Below are 15,469 nucleotides of genomic sequence, written 5' to 3' on the forward strand. Positions count from 1 at the left end.
TCCAGGCGACCTTGCTATGCGCTTGGCAGATGCTCTAATGGTTTACGGCAGGCTCATTTATTGAAGGATTATACGAAACTGACTCCCCGTTATATCTTTTTGGGATTCTGGAAGTAAGGGCAGCTGAACTTTGAATTTTTCATGGTGGGCTTGACTTGTAGATGCCAACTCTGCCCACATTCATTGGGTACAGGCAGTGCTTAATTTGAGCCGGTGGGGCCGACACATTTTTCTGCGTCAGACTTTTGAGAGTAAGAGAGGGAAAGACAGAGCTGAAAGACAGAGAAAGATGGAAACCCCATCTCATAGGAGGAAAGTAGGAACCAGCAAGAGTGCGATAAAGGGGCAGGGGGTGTCTGGTGCCGGATTAAAGAGGCCTGAGGTGGATTAAAGACTACGCATCCTAGGTATTGTGGCACTGACATTTAATTGCACGGGCTTCTGATCAGAACCTTCGGCACCGGCACTCATTCTTTTACAAATTAAGCACTGGTAGGAACCCAGAAATAAGACTTGAGAGCCACACCGACTGACCTCCATCTGGGCTAGCACTTGTGTAAAGGCAGACACCCAACAGAACATTTTCAAAATGATACAAAGGCAGGGACTTTAATGCAGGCAAAGAAGTATCAACTTAAATGATGACAAAAAGAAGCTTCAGAACACTTTATAGTTTCCAAAAAAAACCTAAATATGGCAATATTTCATTTACAACGCTCTATGCAGGAACGAATGATAATATACAGGTGTACACAGCTAGATGCAAAGGGAAACACAATGCAGTTAAAGTGGAAGAATTATCTGGCATTTGGTGCCATACGGTAACCAAAACTGCTTTAACATGTACAAAAGGTTTTTTTTCAGAAATCTTTAGCAAAAATAAAATCTTATAAACAGTTTCTCAGCCCATGAGTTTGGAATTTAATTGATAAAAGATGGCAGAAAAATGACATTCTAAATGTGTGTGGAAATGGCCCGCCGTTGGTTGATGACCACGGCTGATCAAAATAGTGATAGTGAAAATGGGGTGTCCACCCCTGAGTGTGAGGGGAATGCCCAATCGCTGCAGCTCTATGGCGTCCACAAGGAATGAGCTGCGGCTTAAATAATGTGTCCTAAGAACCTGGTAAAGCAATCCATTCAGCAGATACTACAGGTGGGCTAAGATTTCACATATTCATAGATGCTCGAGTACAAAGAATGCAGATCGGGCAGCTGCCTAAATATATATATAATATATATATATATCCTGTATATATACATATGCATGTACAAATTTGTGTATGTGTGTTGAGGACTTCTACACAAAGCTAAATGCATACTCATTCATACACAAACACTCACGCATACACACTTAAGTACAACTCAACAATTTTCTCATACAACACATATACAAATTCTCTTTTTTATACTTCTAATGACCATGTGTATCTGAGGTTATACAATGTGTTGAAACATTTGCTATTCTTTTGTAAATGTTAGATAAAGCTTTCACCTTAACAGTAAGTGGGCGACTGTACAAGATTGTCAACACAGAGAATACAATAATTACATAAGTATATCTTAACAATGTACACATATAGAGGACTTTCCTGTTGAAACAATAAAGATGTGATGAGTATGGTACAGTGCTCAGATCTGGAGCTCAACACGTAGAAGAACCTATCTTTATTTTTTCATCAAAAAATATTTATAGAAATGCTTGTTGTGGTGAAAATATTATATATTTCTTCTGTTTATCAAAATAAATTAAATATACTTGGCTTTCGTTTAAAATCTATATAGATCTATTACACTTTTATACTTGAAATTCTTTCAGTCTTGTCAGCAGAGGCACTGTTGTGGAGGACTAGCAAAGAAGGAACTGTGTCAGAGGTGCTCGTTGTGTGCCTAGTAGGGCCGGATCCAGGTGAGATCTTCAGGGTAACCGCGGATAAACTAGTTGAGCGCCAATCAGATACTGAAAATCTGGCATGGTTTTCCGCCCTCCAGGACCTGCATTGGACAATCTGTAACATCACCTGTGAAGATCATATCATATACTGAAGAGAGCACAGTGGAAGCTGCTAAACAGTGATGTCCCCTAGTGTGGCTTCCACATATGTCCTTCGTGCATCCCAGTGGCCTTGGATGGACAACCCGCATGAAGCGTGCCGGGGCCGCTGGAGTCACTGGGCACAGCGGCACGGCAAAGTTTGCTAAAGAGGCTGTCCGTAACCTTTGTTAGTCCTCATGGCAGATTGTATTTTTCCATCATCCGAGTATACCCAGCAGTCAGTGATGGGAATTCTGCAAAATCACTGGAAATTGCAAATATTCGTAACCAGGAAAAACACCAGCGGGTGCACAGAATGCATTTGTGTATAAAACATTTAAGTCTACAATATATAATGCCATTGATCGAAAGGGTTCAGGCAGTCTGATAAAGCACACAATCTTTGTTGGTTGGTAGGTTTGTAAATGTCACTTCAACCTGTATTGTGTGTGTGTGTGTGTGTGTGTGTGTGTATATATATATATATATATATATATACATACATATACATATACGTATATATTTATCTCATGGGAGAACAACTTAAGTCAAATTGGACCGGATTCTTGTCAGATTTAATAGTATAACACTGAGTAAATTAATTCTATTTAGGTTCATAACATGTAAATTTATCTCATGTGGTTGCCCTAAAAATCTGTCATGGACCCATCCTTCCTAGTCACACACGGTACACCCCTGAGATATAAGGACTGTTTTCTTCTGTCCTTGAGCGATACAGCTATCTTTTAAAAACATGCACTTCTAGGCCTTAGAGAAATGCCCTTTGTGGCAGGACAGGTTCATCCATTTTAAAAACTAACAATAAAAATGGATAAAAAGGAACAGCAGTTGATAAGTATATGACCTCTCTGTAGGTCCAATGTCTCTACTTTCCGCAAACTTTCATCCCTTTAAAAAGAGTAGACCAAAGAAAATTTGCTCCTCCAAATTTTCTATTGAACTTGTACCGCAAGTAATTTACATGGGATAAACGTATCCTTTGTAGGGGTCAGATGGTTGAAGTCCAGTCGATAGGCTGTAAACAGAGGGGGCAAGAAGAGAAGCATCCATCTGGATGAAACCACAGCGGCCAGTCTTGTTCTCTATTGGCTACGGTAAGGGTAGAAGGCCGGAGTAGGGGCTTGGCCTTACATCTTGGCTTGCGGTCTTTCCCATTACTATCCTGACTTTACAATAATAACAGACAGAAACAGAGTCTAATCTCATCCGTGTACCAGTCTCGACCTCAGCATTCCTTCATATTTCCACTCCAATGGGCTGGTACCTTGTTGGCGGCTCTCAAATGGCAGTGTAAGCTGAACCAAGCAGTCTCTGAGGTACCATTGACAAACACAAGGACTAGGAACATGGCTGCTACTCAGCACTGGTAGTGGATGTGCTGGTGCTGATGAACTTTGCCCTCCACATGCGAGTGTGTGTGAGTGTGAATGTCTGTATATAGCTTAGGGTACATTTTTGAAACAATGCCAGGTGCAAGAGCAGTTCCTTGGGCCAGCAGATGCTGCTGCTGGGCCACATACTCCTCATAGTTTATGGAAGAGACGCAGTCTTTGTCGGGGGCCTGCGGTAGGCAGACCCGCTCCCTGGGCGGCTGCCGGTGTATGGTGGCGGTGGCAGGCGGGGAACAGGGCTTCTTCTTGGTCTGACACAGCCACAGCAGGATGGTTCCGAAGATGAAGACTGCTCCGGCAGGGATTCCGATGATCACCGGCCAAGGTAGGCTGCTGTTGGAGGTCGTCACTGTTTCACTCGGGGGCTTGGGATCTGCAGGTCATGTTTTCAAGACATTTCAAAGAAAGGAAGAAAAAAAAAGTTAGATAAAATCAGGAAAGTATGATTAGAAACAGATGCCATGCACAAGATTGGCTTTGTTCAGGTTTTTGCAGGTTAGATCCCTGCCACGTGTGAAAGAAGCGGGAATGCAGCTTAACCTTTAGTTGTTCCTGCAGGCCCCTGAAGGATAGATTTCATATGTGAAAGGCCTGCTAATGTTGGTCTTTTCCTGCTACAGAGGGCCAACAATGTTTGGGCACATAGGGTTTATTAATTCTATCACTCGTCAGCGAGTCTAGCGTCTTAAACTAGGCTGCCACCAATACACCCCACAAAGCCAACAACTTGGAGATCCGTGCTTGCTGCTTCCCCTGTGCACACCTACTGAGCCTATATCTAAAATAATAATAATAATAATAAGGCATTAATTAAGCGCACAGCGTAAAAGCGTTCACCAGCCGTTTTTGATAGGATGGCAACCTGGACTACTATCGATTCCAAACATGGAAATAGCCTTTCTGCGAGCAAGAACTGAAACAAAGGATAGTAACAAAGAGAAATATTGTATAGGTCACAACCCGTCTGCAAAGAACTGTGGGTGGTGGGGTTTACTGTTGTATGGAAGCAAAGCAATGCTGTGAGCAAGCAATGGGGAATCTACTACAAGCCTGCAACTCAATCTTACGTAAAGAACAGCTGTTGCTGGGCCAGGCCATTCAGCCACGCAGATAGGCTGCATATCTCGACTGGGTAGTATGTCAGTCGTCCCTGCATTGATACTCTGGGGCCATTCCATACATGGGGATCCCACACATTGCCCTGTCAGCAGCAATATACCTTACAACTACCTGTATAGAAACTGAAAATATTATTCTGAGAATGAAGCACTAGGAATAACAGGCCCAGCGGATGTACTAGCTTCATTGGCGGCTTCTCCGTTAAGGCAGAGGAGCGTCGCCCCACTGCTCTCTGAGCAGTGCAAAAAGGAAAAATAGAATGCTAATAACACAATAAGTACTGTACCAGTTTTGGGCGGGAATGTCATCATGGAGCAGGGAGGAGGAGTTGTGAGCACCATAAGTGTGCATGACGGTTTGGCTGGCCGTCCTAGGATGGCCAAACCGACATGCCCACTTAGCATTTCTCCACCTGGCTGTGTTGTACAGCCGAGTGGAGAACAGTCCCAGGCTCTCAGGCACTGTCTGAGCGCAAACCAGGCCACTCACGACACTGCTGCCATGCTGGTAATGCTATTACCAGTGATAAACATAATGTCCGGATAGACCATTCGTGGTAAATTAATATTGAAACGAAACCTTGGATGGCACTTCCAAAGTACGTGTGATTTATTTCACTTTCTTTAGAAATTTTTAAGAAACAGCATGTCCGTACATTCTTTTCATGTCATATGTCGGACAACATTTTTTGTTTTGACACATAAAATCATATGTTCTAATATTCAAAAAATCATAGCTTCAGTCTACGAATAATTAAATGTCTGCCTAGTGGTAGTTCAAGCCAGGACTGGTCGCTCTGTTCACATTGTATATTTTGTATGTTAAATGTAAATGTGTCTCAATATATTTCACTGTGTTGTTTCACTATTTAATCAATGTATGATGCTTTGAATATTACACCATATGATTTTGTTTATGTGTCAAAACAAAAAGTGTAGTCCGACATACGACATGAAAAGAATGTTAGGACATGCTGTTTCTTAAAAATTCCTAGAGAAAAGTGAAATAAATCACACAAACTTTGGAAGTGCCATCCAAGGTTTCGTTTCAAGATTCATTGACCACGAATGGTCTATCTGGACACTATGTCTGTTTAACACTAGTTGTGTGGTCTAGTCCAGGTAGTATAAGGACCCAAGCCTGTTTTGCTAAACAAGGTAATGCTATTACCAGCATGGCAGCAGCGTCCTGATTGGCTTAGGGGAACGTGGGAGCCTGTGTTCTGCCAGGAGTCACCAGGAACAGATGAGGACGAAGGAGAGGCGGCAGCCGGCAGGTAAGTGATCTCCCCCCACCCCACTACCCCAGCAGCCACCACTGACTATAGTACCAAACAAACGCAGGATATTATGGCAAAGTGAGGGCACTCTGGAACTCTCACAACAGAAGTGGAGGTCTACAGAAAGGGTTTTGGTTACATAGAAAAGTATTCCTAGTGAGCAACTATACAATAGGCACAATTATTGATAAGCAAATGGCTTTACATGGTTCTATGTTGCATTTCGCAAACGAATTTCAGGAGTATGCGTGGAAGGTTTCCAGGTTTTCAAAACTTTTTTGAGACTCTCGTTGATAGAGGTACTAGAACAGAATCCTGAATGTCTGTATTAATATACTGTTTCACTCACTGGACATTTACTGTATGGACTGAGACACTAGAAAGCAAAGTCCTCAATCAGACATTTAAAAACACTGAATACTGCCTATGAACACAAAACCTTGGCTGGGCTCTGAATTAAAGACAAAATATGAACTATCTGAAAAGCAACAGTAACTACTGTCCTTCAAACTCCAAGGCGATGCAAAAAGAAGCCTTTCAGAAAAATGTCATTGTGACTCACTGTAAATAATGATTTCAGAAATTTCGTGATTTAGATACAGCAGGGTGTATTTTCTGGCACGAGGAGAGATTTATACGTCAGAAAGAGTCTTGCACGGTGCGAGGAAGGTCACGGGGAGATTATACAAATATTGTGTATGCCGCAAGGCGGCCATGACATTGACTCTACTGAAATAATTTACTTTAACATTTACATTAGAACTACACTGTTGAATCCTTAGCTGTCGTGAAAGTTTGATTTGATCAAAAGTCACCATGAAAGTATTAGGAAACATTAAAGAAGAATCAGCATATTCAAAAGGGGTCAGGTTGCTCTAGATTCACCCAGTTTAGTAAGGTACAGTCTTACACCACCCTTCACTCAGAAGGAATAGTTATTTGCTGCTCAGACTGTTTCCTGATAAACAATAGATTCTCTCGAAATTATGCGGCAAGAAAGGACAGTTGTGCCAAGAAACGCAGCGCATTCTGAGGCAGTATTATTTCACGTTTAGTACAAGTTATTACTGTCTAGGCAGAAGTTTTACCATATTAGGACCAGTTTAACACCTTACTGCGGTACTGCAAATCTAAACTGACAAGCTATTCTAATGGCCTTTCACTACACTGCAGTATTGCTATTATTTTTTAATACATTTTTATCCTCTTGAACTAAAAACAAAACTTTCTTTTGCTGAATTTTGAAAAGTATGCAGCAGGTGGAATATGTGGCAAGTGTGGTAAATCCATAATTAGGCAGCAAGAACTGCAGCCATAGACTTGAGTGCTTCCGGTGACCCTAGGATCTACAAGCTGTGAAACTTGTGTGCTGGAGAGTTATGCAAGGTGACATTTCTAATTGCCTTGCTGAGGAGTGGGCGAAGACATCACACGCAACATGCTATTCCAGGTTGCATGATATACATCGTCGGCAGAGGGAGAGAGCGCCATCGGATACTCCAACTGCGATACATCTTTACTTTTGTGGTACTCCTCGGGTACTGAACATTAGGGGTGGGCGGGATTTGCGAAGTCGTGCTACGCAAAGCTCTGTGAAAAGGTAAAAAATCTCTGCGAGCACGCAAAAGTTCCGCAAACACGCGGAATTGCTTGTTCCGCGTGTTCGCGATGCTTTTTTCCTGTTCGTAAACGCTGTTTGCGTGCTCGGGGAGAAATATCTCACAAACACTTCTTTTGAAAGCACGAACAAACAAAAAATTCTGCGAAGCCACGGAATGCTCAATTTTTGGCAATTCTGCGTTCTCCGCGGAACGCCAAATTACACAAATTCCGCGAGTGGAACGGAATTTACCGCCTCGGCCTACTGAACATCCTGTCCTAACGTTGCAATGCTTGCTGGGAGCTGGGGATCGCACGCTCGCAGAATATTGTTATCTCCAGAAGGAAAATGAAAATAATTGAGACCACGTACAGCCACTTCCTCCTGTTTTAGCATTTTCATTTTCAAATTTCTTACAAGAAGCGGATACGTTTGCAGAAGGGTTCGTTAACACGTGTCGTAAATAAAGTTTGTATGTGTTTTTCACTGTTACAAAATCAGATTTAGAAGAGGAAACAGCATTCGTCCAACTCCCCCCTCTAAGATGTGGTATAGTCTGTCTCCCTATTCTTACACGAGGAGTGGAGAGGGAGCACGCGTGTCCCTCTGGCACAGCCACAGATCTGAGAAATCCCTAGGAGGCAGAATTCTAGCAGGTCACAAGCCACATGTTGTAAGTCATTCACCAGACGACAACCATCTTGTGCCTAGTACAGGGGGGGCAGAGAGGAGACCGAGAAAGAGAGCGAGAAAGAGAAACGACGGCATAAGCCATTCATCAGCCAACCATCATGTTCCAAAAAAAAAAAAAATATATATATATATATATATATATATATATATACACAGGTGTGGGTACTAACCCCAGGGGTGGAGCTGGCTTGCATTAGCAGGCGTTTAAAGGAGGGACTCACTTGCAGCATGAAATCTCGCTGGTAGGACGCTTTGGGCGCTGAGGAAGGCAGAATTGCTGCCGAAATGCATTCGCATCTGTGCCATTAAAACCAGTGTTTCCACCGTTTCCTCCTGGGTCGCTGTTTTTCTTTCGTCTGGAAGAATCTGTGTGCACAAATTACAGCGCTATCCAGAGGCGCTTTTGCAGATGACCCCCGTCACGTTTTGGGCGACCAGCGACACTGGAACTTTCGGACTCTTGCAGTCCGGTTTATTTTGCCAGCGTTTGTTGGACTGGCTGGAAGCCCGCCATCGAAGCCGAGGAGAAAAGCGAGCAGTTTTGGAATGGACAATTTCATGCTGGGTAGAACACATTGCGGTTCATCCCCTGTTTTAATGACTCTTTGGTGTTCGTGGCTGTGACGGTATTGGGGGACCGGAGGAGGCACCGGATGACTGGCACACCAAAGCGGTATTTTCCATCACAGCAAACTCCAGAAGCTCACGCTGTTCCCTGCCCCCCCGCCTTTGACATTTCACCATTAACGGTAACATTCCTGCACCTAGGCTCCAGGCACCACTGAGTTGCATCCTGGGATCTGTAGTCTTGCACCACATGCGGGACTACACAGGTGTGGGTACTAACCCCAGGGGTGGAGCTGGCTTGCATTAGCAGGCGTTTAAAGGAGGGACTCACTTGCAGCATGACATCTCGCTGGTAGGACGCTTTGGGCGCTGAGGAAGGCAGAATTGCTGCCGAAATGCATTCGCATCTGTGCCATTAAAACCAGTGTTTCCACCGTTTCCTCCTGGGTCGCTGTTTTTCTTTCGTCTGGAAGAATCTGTGTGCACAAATGACAGCGCTATCCAGAGGCGCTTTTGCAGATGACCCCCGTCACGTTTTGGGCGACCAGCGACACTGGAACTTTCGGACTCTTGCAGTCCGGTTTATTTTGCCAGCGTTTGTTGGACTGGCTGGAAGCCCGCCATCGAAGCCGAGGAGAAAAGCGAGCAGTTTTGGAATGGACAATTTCATGCTGGGTAGAACACATTGCGGTTCATCCCCTGTTTTAATGACTCTTTGGTGTTCGTGGCTGTGACGGTATTGGGGGACCGGAGGAGGCACCGGATGACTGGCACACCAAAGCGGTATTTTCCATCACAGCAAACTCCAGAAGCTCACGCTGTTCCCTGCCCCCCGCCTTTGACATTTCACCATTAACGGTAACATTCCTGCACCTAGGCTCCAGGCACCACTGAGTTGCATCCTGGGATCTGTAGTCTTGCACCACATGCGGGACTACACAGGTGTGGGTACTAACCCCAGGGGTGGAGCTGGCTTGCATTAGCAGGCGTTTAAAGGAGGGACTCACTTGCAGCATGACATCTCGCTGGTAGGACGCTTTGGGCGCTGAGGAAGGCAGAATTGCTGCCGAAATGCATTCGCATCTGTGCCATTAAAACCAGTGTTTCCACCGTTTCCTCCTGGGTCGCTGTTTTTCTTTCGTCTGGAAGAATCTGTGTGCACAAATTACAGCGCTATCCAGAGGCGCTTTTGTAGATGACCCCCGTCACGTTTTGGGCGACCAGCGACACTGGAACTTTCGGACTCTTGCAGTCCGGTTTATTTTGCCAGCGTTTGTTGGACTGGCTGGAAGCCCGCCATCGAAGCCGAGGAGAAAAGCGAGCAGTTTTGGAATGGACAATTTCATGCTGGGTAGAACACATTGCGGTTCATCCCCTGTTTTAATGACTCTTTGGTGTTCGTGGCTGTGACGGTATTGGGGGACCGGAGGAGGCACCGGATGACTGGCACACCAAAGCGGTATTTTCCATCACAGCAAACTCCAGAAGCTCACGCTGTTCCCTGCCCCCCCGCCTTTGACATTTCACCATTAACGGTAACATTCCTGCACCTAGGCTCCAGGCACCACTGAGTTGCATCCTGGGATCTGTAGTCTTGCACCACATGCGGGACTACACAGGTGTGGGTACTAACCCCAGGGGTGGAGCTGGCTTGCATTAGCAGGCGTTTAAAGGAGGGACTCACTTGCAGCATGACATCTCGCTGGTAGGACGCTTTGGGCGCTGAGGAAGGCAGAATTGCTGCCGAAATGCATTCGCATCTGTGCCATTAAAACCAGTGTTTCCACCGTTTCCTCCTGGGTCGCTGTTTTTCTTTCGTCTGGAAGAATCTGTGTGCACAAATTACAGCGCTATCCAGAGGCGCTTTTGCAGATGACCCCCGTCACGTTTTGGGCGACCAGCGACACTGGAACTTTCGGACTCTTGCAGTCCGGTTTATTTTGCCAGCGTTTGTTGGACTGGCTGGAAGCCCGCCATCGAAGCCGAGGAGAAAAGCGAGCAGTTTTGGAATGGACAATTTCATGCTGGGTAGAACACATTGCGGTTCATCCCCTGTTTTAATGACTCTTTGGTGTTCGTGGCTGTGACAGTATTGGGGGACCGGAGGAGGCCCCGGATGACTGGCACACCAAAGCGGTATTTTCCATCACAGCAAACTCCAGAAGCTCACGCTGTTCCCTGCCCCCCCGCCTTTGACATTTCACCATTAACGGTAACATTCCTGCACCTAGGCTCCAGGCACCACTGAGTTGCATCCTGGGATCTGTAGTCTTGCACCACATGCGGGACTACACAGGTGTGGGTACTAACCCCAGGGGTGGAGCTGGCTTGCATTAGCAGGCGTTTAAAGGAGGGACTCACTTGCAGCATGACATCTCGCTGGTAGGACGCTGAGGAAGGCAGAATTGCTGCCGAAATGCATTCGCATCTGTGCCATTAAAACCAGTATTTCCACCGTTTCCTCCTGGGTCGCTGTTTTTCTTTCGTCTGGAAGAATATATATATATATATATATATATATATATATATATATATATATATATATATATATATATATATATATCCTAGTAAAGTCAGAGAGAAGAACCACAACAAAAGCCATTGACATAACGACAACCATCTTGTGCCTAGTAAAGTCAGAGAGAGAGAACAATGGCATAAGCCATTCATTCTACAACAGCCATCTTTTACCTAGTAAAGGGAGGGATTGAGGGAGCACCACAGCATAAGTCATTCATCAGAAAACCATTTTGTGCCTAGTAAAGGCAGAGAGAGAGGGGAACCACAGCATAAGGCATTTATCAAACGACAACCATCTTGTGCCTAGTAAAGTCAGAGAGGAGAACCACGGCATAAGACAGTTATCAGACAACATCTTTCTTGCGCCTAGCAGAGATACTCCTTTGGGAGTCGATTCTTGCGCTATACAAGCCAATAAATAAATAAATAAATAAATAGTACAGGGGGAGTAAGGGCTGTTGGGGGGAAGAGAAAGGAAACAACTGCATAAGCCATTCATCGGACAACCATCATGTTCCTAGTAAAGGAGGAGAGAGAGAGAGAGAGAGAAGAACCACGACATTAGGCATTCACCAGACGACAACCATCTTGTGCCTAGTAAAGGCAGAGACAGAGAGAGAGGAGAACCATGTCATAAGACAGTTATCAGACGACAAACCATCTCGTGCCTAGTACAGAGGGAGAGAGATAGAAAGAGAGAGAAGGACCACAGCATGAGCCATTCATCTGACAACAACCATGTTTTACCTAATAAAGGGAGGGAGCACCATGGCATAAGTCATTCATCAGACAACCATTTTGTGCTTAGTAAAGGCAGAGAGAGAGAGAGAGGAGAACCACGGCATAAGGCATTCATCTGACAACAACCATCTTGAGCCTAGTAAACGTAGAGAGATAGAGAGGAGAACCATGTCATAAGCCATTCACCAGACAATCATTTTGTGCCTAGTAAAAGCAGAGACATAGAGGCGAACCATGGCATAAGAAGATGGTAGTGTCTCCTGCTCAGATATCGAGCTGCTGGTGAATGTCCGCAGCACGAGTTTGTAAGTCCATGCATTTATGAGCACAGCTGTACACGGGTATCAAACTTCCAAAGCTAAGAGGAAGGATACCCACAGCCTCTCGCTGGAAGGACTTCTGAAACATTGAGGACAGCTGATCCCATGTCTGCACAACTGGGCTACTGGAAGGCTTGAAGTAACCTCATACAATGCCAATTAATCTACCACAGAGGACCTGTGCGTTGTATCTACACCATATGTATTTATCGGAAACAAGTGAAATGTACATAAACCAAGTACACTTAGCTGGCTCCAGGCACATCACAGCTGCAATCTGTTCTGCTCTGCTGCTGGTATATGCACAGCGCCAGTCTATGAACAGTATGGCCTTGTGCTCTCAACAGCCTGTGGCAACCTTTATTAGATGGATTCATTTAGACTGTCATGGTGTGCTCAGGTAGGTGTCCTGGTGTTGCACTCGGGTTTCATTCATCTCCAAGTGCATGATGCCGGTGTCGAATAGGCATGGCTAGAGGGCATTACTGACTGGTTACACCTTCCTTCCTCAGCCTATGAACTAGCAGGAGATATTCTGAGCATTTGATTGCTGGCCAAATGGAATGCTTAAGCTAAATTGCATGTGCATGCAGAGTTCTATCTAATGTATGCTTTGAGATGTGCATGTCTCCATAATGGGGACTGATGTTACAGTACCATGTGTTAAAATGACACAGAATGTGTAGGGGGTAGAGTCAAAAACTGCTTTGATGTGTCAAGCTAATGCCTTATAAGGACATGATACGAGTGCTTGTATACACACATATGCATTTGTAGATGTTACATGCAGAATAAAAGTGGAAGACCTGTCTGTAAATGCGTCTTCCAGTACTTTGTGATTAGAATGGCATTTCACGTTTTAAATAGAGATGCCTATGGAAGAAGGAGATTGGAGTAAAGTGACAAAACACACCATGGCAACTTCGGTGCCCTTGTGACAGCACAACTGTGTTAAATCTTGCAACTCAATACAATCTGTAACATGTAGTGTTTTAGGTCAAATTGGATAAAGATATCAATTATATTCAGAGCTCCCGGTTTATGGTATTTAATTTTTAACATTTCCGTCTGTAATTATCCATATTTATTTTATGGCCATTTTATCTGTATTTATCCATATTTATTTTATGTTTTGTGTATACATGAAGTTGTAAAACAGTACATTTCCATATTTATTTAACTGCGTGGGCACACACTCAGACTTTGGTGACTGCCATGATTTAGCTATTTAAGCTGCTAAATATTACGTAACAATGCATCCAGCATTATAAAAGAATGTATGTTGACATATGGCATTATTTAAAAAAAATTCATCCGTTTATTTTTATTTCCCATGCTGTACATCTGCTCAGCTTTTAGGCCACAATTAAAGAAAGACAGCAGGGAGAGTGACTTAAAAGATGCACAATTTTCTCCATTTATTATCCACTTTTAAAAATAAATGCAGATAGAAAACATATTTTTTTCTGTCTCTATTTAACGGAAAACAGGGAGCCTTAACTATAATGGAGATATAGTACATATGGGTTAGAGGACATCAACTGCAGCCCAACGTCTGTAAATTAAGAGGTCCAAGAAAGAAGGAAAAATTATGGTGGTGGCTCGTGCTTTATTTTAATCTAGGCTTTACATGTGCAGTATAGATCGGCACTGCGTGAACTAGATCTGCACCATTCACAATATGTTTGCTCCACATGGATTATTTTTGCACAGAGGCAGAAAGCTGAACTGACACAATTTAGTTTTGAAAAGTGATAGTATGCACTCTACAGGACCAAAAACATAATATATTACTCATTGCATATTACTGTTTTGTATAGGTTGTTTGCTACAAAATGGCAGATTTATTCAAGTACTTGATCACCGTATCAAAGAGAGATTTCTTTATGGTTTAGGAAAGGAAATGCCTTTTCACCTTTTCATATGTAGAAAACATACATTAGTAAGAAATTTTAGGGACCATTTTGCTCTAATTTCGGTACATTAAATTAAGAAAAATGACATATTTGTATAACTTTAAGAGCATTTGGAGGCAGATACCCATCCTGCATGGCTCCTCCGCTTTTAAGTATCTTTCACTGCATCTCTGTCTTGAACCCAACTGCTGCAAGCTGGGAGTGTTGTGTGTTTCCAGCATGGCGCCTTGTACTTTTCTCTATGTTAGCCAAACTGTGCATGTTGTAGGCCTCATTTTTCCTTTGCACATGTTACTAGATAAACACGCTTGCTTTTGTGCCACATTGTACTTTCACACAGAACCTGCATATGTTTTTGCGTTCTGTTATTTCCTGGGGATTTAGTCTGAACACCACCAACAAGGTCAAAAACAATGTCCATTGTTATTCTCCCCGACAAGACACTAGAACCTAGACATAACACAAAAATGCAGCTGTTGTTTATGTGTACACATGTACTATTATGTAGATGAGCACATGAGCCAGGAACACACACATGGAACGAGAGTTCTGAGACAAGAGCACTGCATCTGCGGAGATTTAGAGTGTCCATCTGTGTATGCTAATGTAAGGAGCCTGCCAGTAATCCCAAAGATCATTCATATATAATCATTTAGCTTTAGTAGGAGGGGAAGTGGGCTAGGTCAATCTGTCCTATAAAATGACAGGGCTTTTCATGGTATATGGAGTATTACCCATATTAACACAATTTTTATTACACATTTGCTTTTTAATTGTGGAATGTAAACTGCATTTCAGAGAACACATCTGTGTATGCTAAGGTACGGGGTCTGCCAGTAATCCCAAAGATCATTCATATATAATCATTTAGCTTTAGTAGCAGGGTAATGGAGGCTAGGTTAATCTGTCCTATAAAATGACAGGGCTTTTCATGGTATATGGATTATTAACCATGTTAACACAATTTTTATTATGCATTTGCTTTTTAATTGTGGCATGTATACTGCATTTTAGAGAACAATAGTTTAAATAAATATTCTAAACTTCCTTCACGTTGCCTGGTTATCTTATTGTGGACAAGTACGAGTGAGAGAGCGAAAGGGTGTGTCCTGCTTATCATGATCCCGGAGATGGTCGAGTGTTGTGTTCTGGGATGCCAATTCACTTGTTTCTCTGGTAAGGTTTTGAGGGCAAGTGAGGCACTATAGCTAGTCGGACTTGGACACATAGATATTGAGGTGGCATGGTTACTCAGTCCCTACATACT

The 15,469-nt window shown here is 43.6% G+C and overlaps 1 protein-coding gene across 3 annotated transcripts in view; it reads right to left on the reverse strand.

The window, feature by feature from the left end:
* Positions 1–652: 652 nt before the first annotated feature.
* FGFRL1 (fibroblast growth factor receptor like 1) overlaps positions 653–15,469 on the reverse strand; it is a 321,781-nt gene continuing 306,964 nt past the window's right edge. For all 3 annotated transcript variants that reach the window (XM_078678653.1, XM_078678654.1, XM_078678652.1), the window contains one exon: positions 653–3,820. In XM_078678653.1, coding sequence (XP_078534779.1) covers positions 3,414–3,820 — 407 coding nt within the window. In that variant the 3' untranslated portion in view covers positions 653–3,413. The remainder of the gene's footprint in view (positions 3,821–15,469) is intronic.

The sequence above is a fragment of the Lissotriton helveticus genome, chromosome 2_2, assembly GCF_964261635.1.
Source record: "Lissotriton helveticus chromosome 2_2, aLisHel1.1, whole genome shotgun sequence".
Lineage (NCBI taxonomy): Eukaryota > Metazoa > Chordata > Amphibia > Caudata > Salamandridae > Lissotriton > Lissotriton helveticus.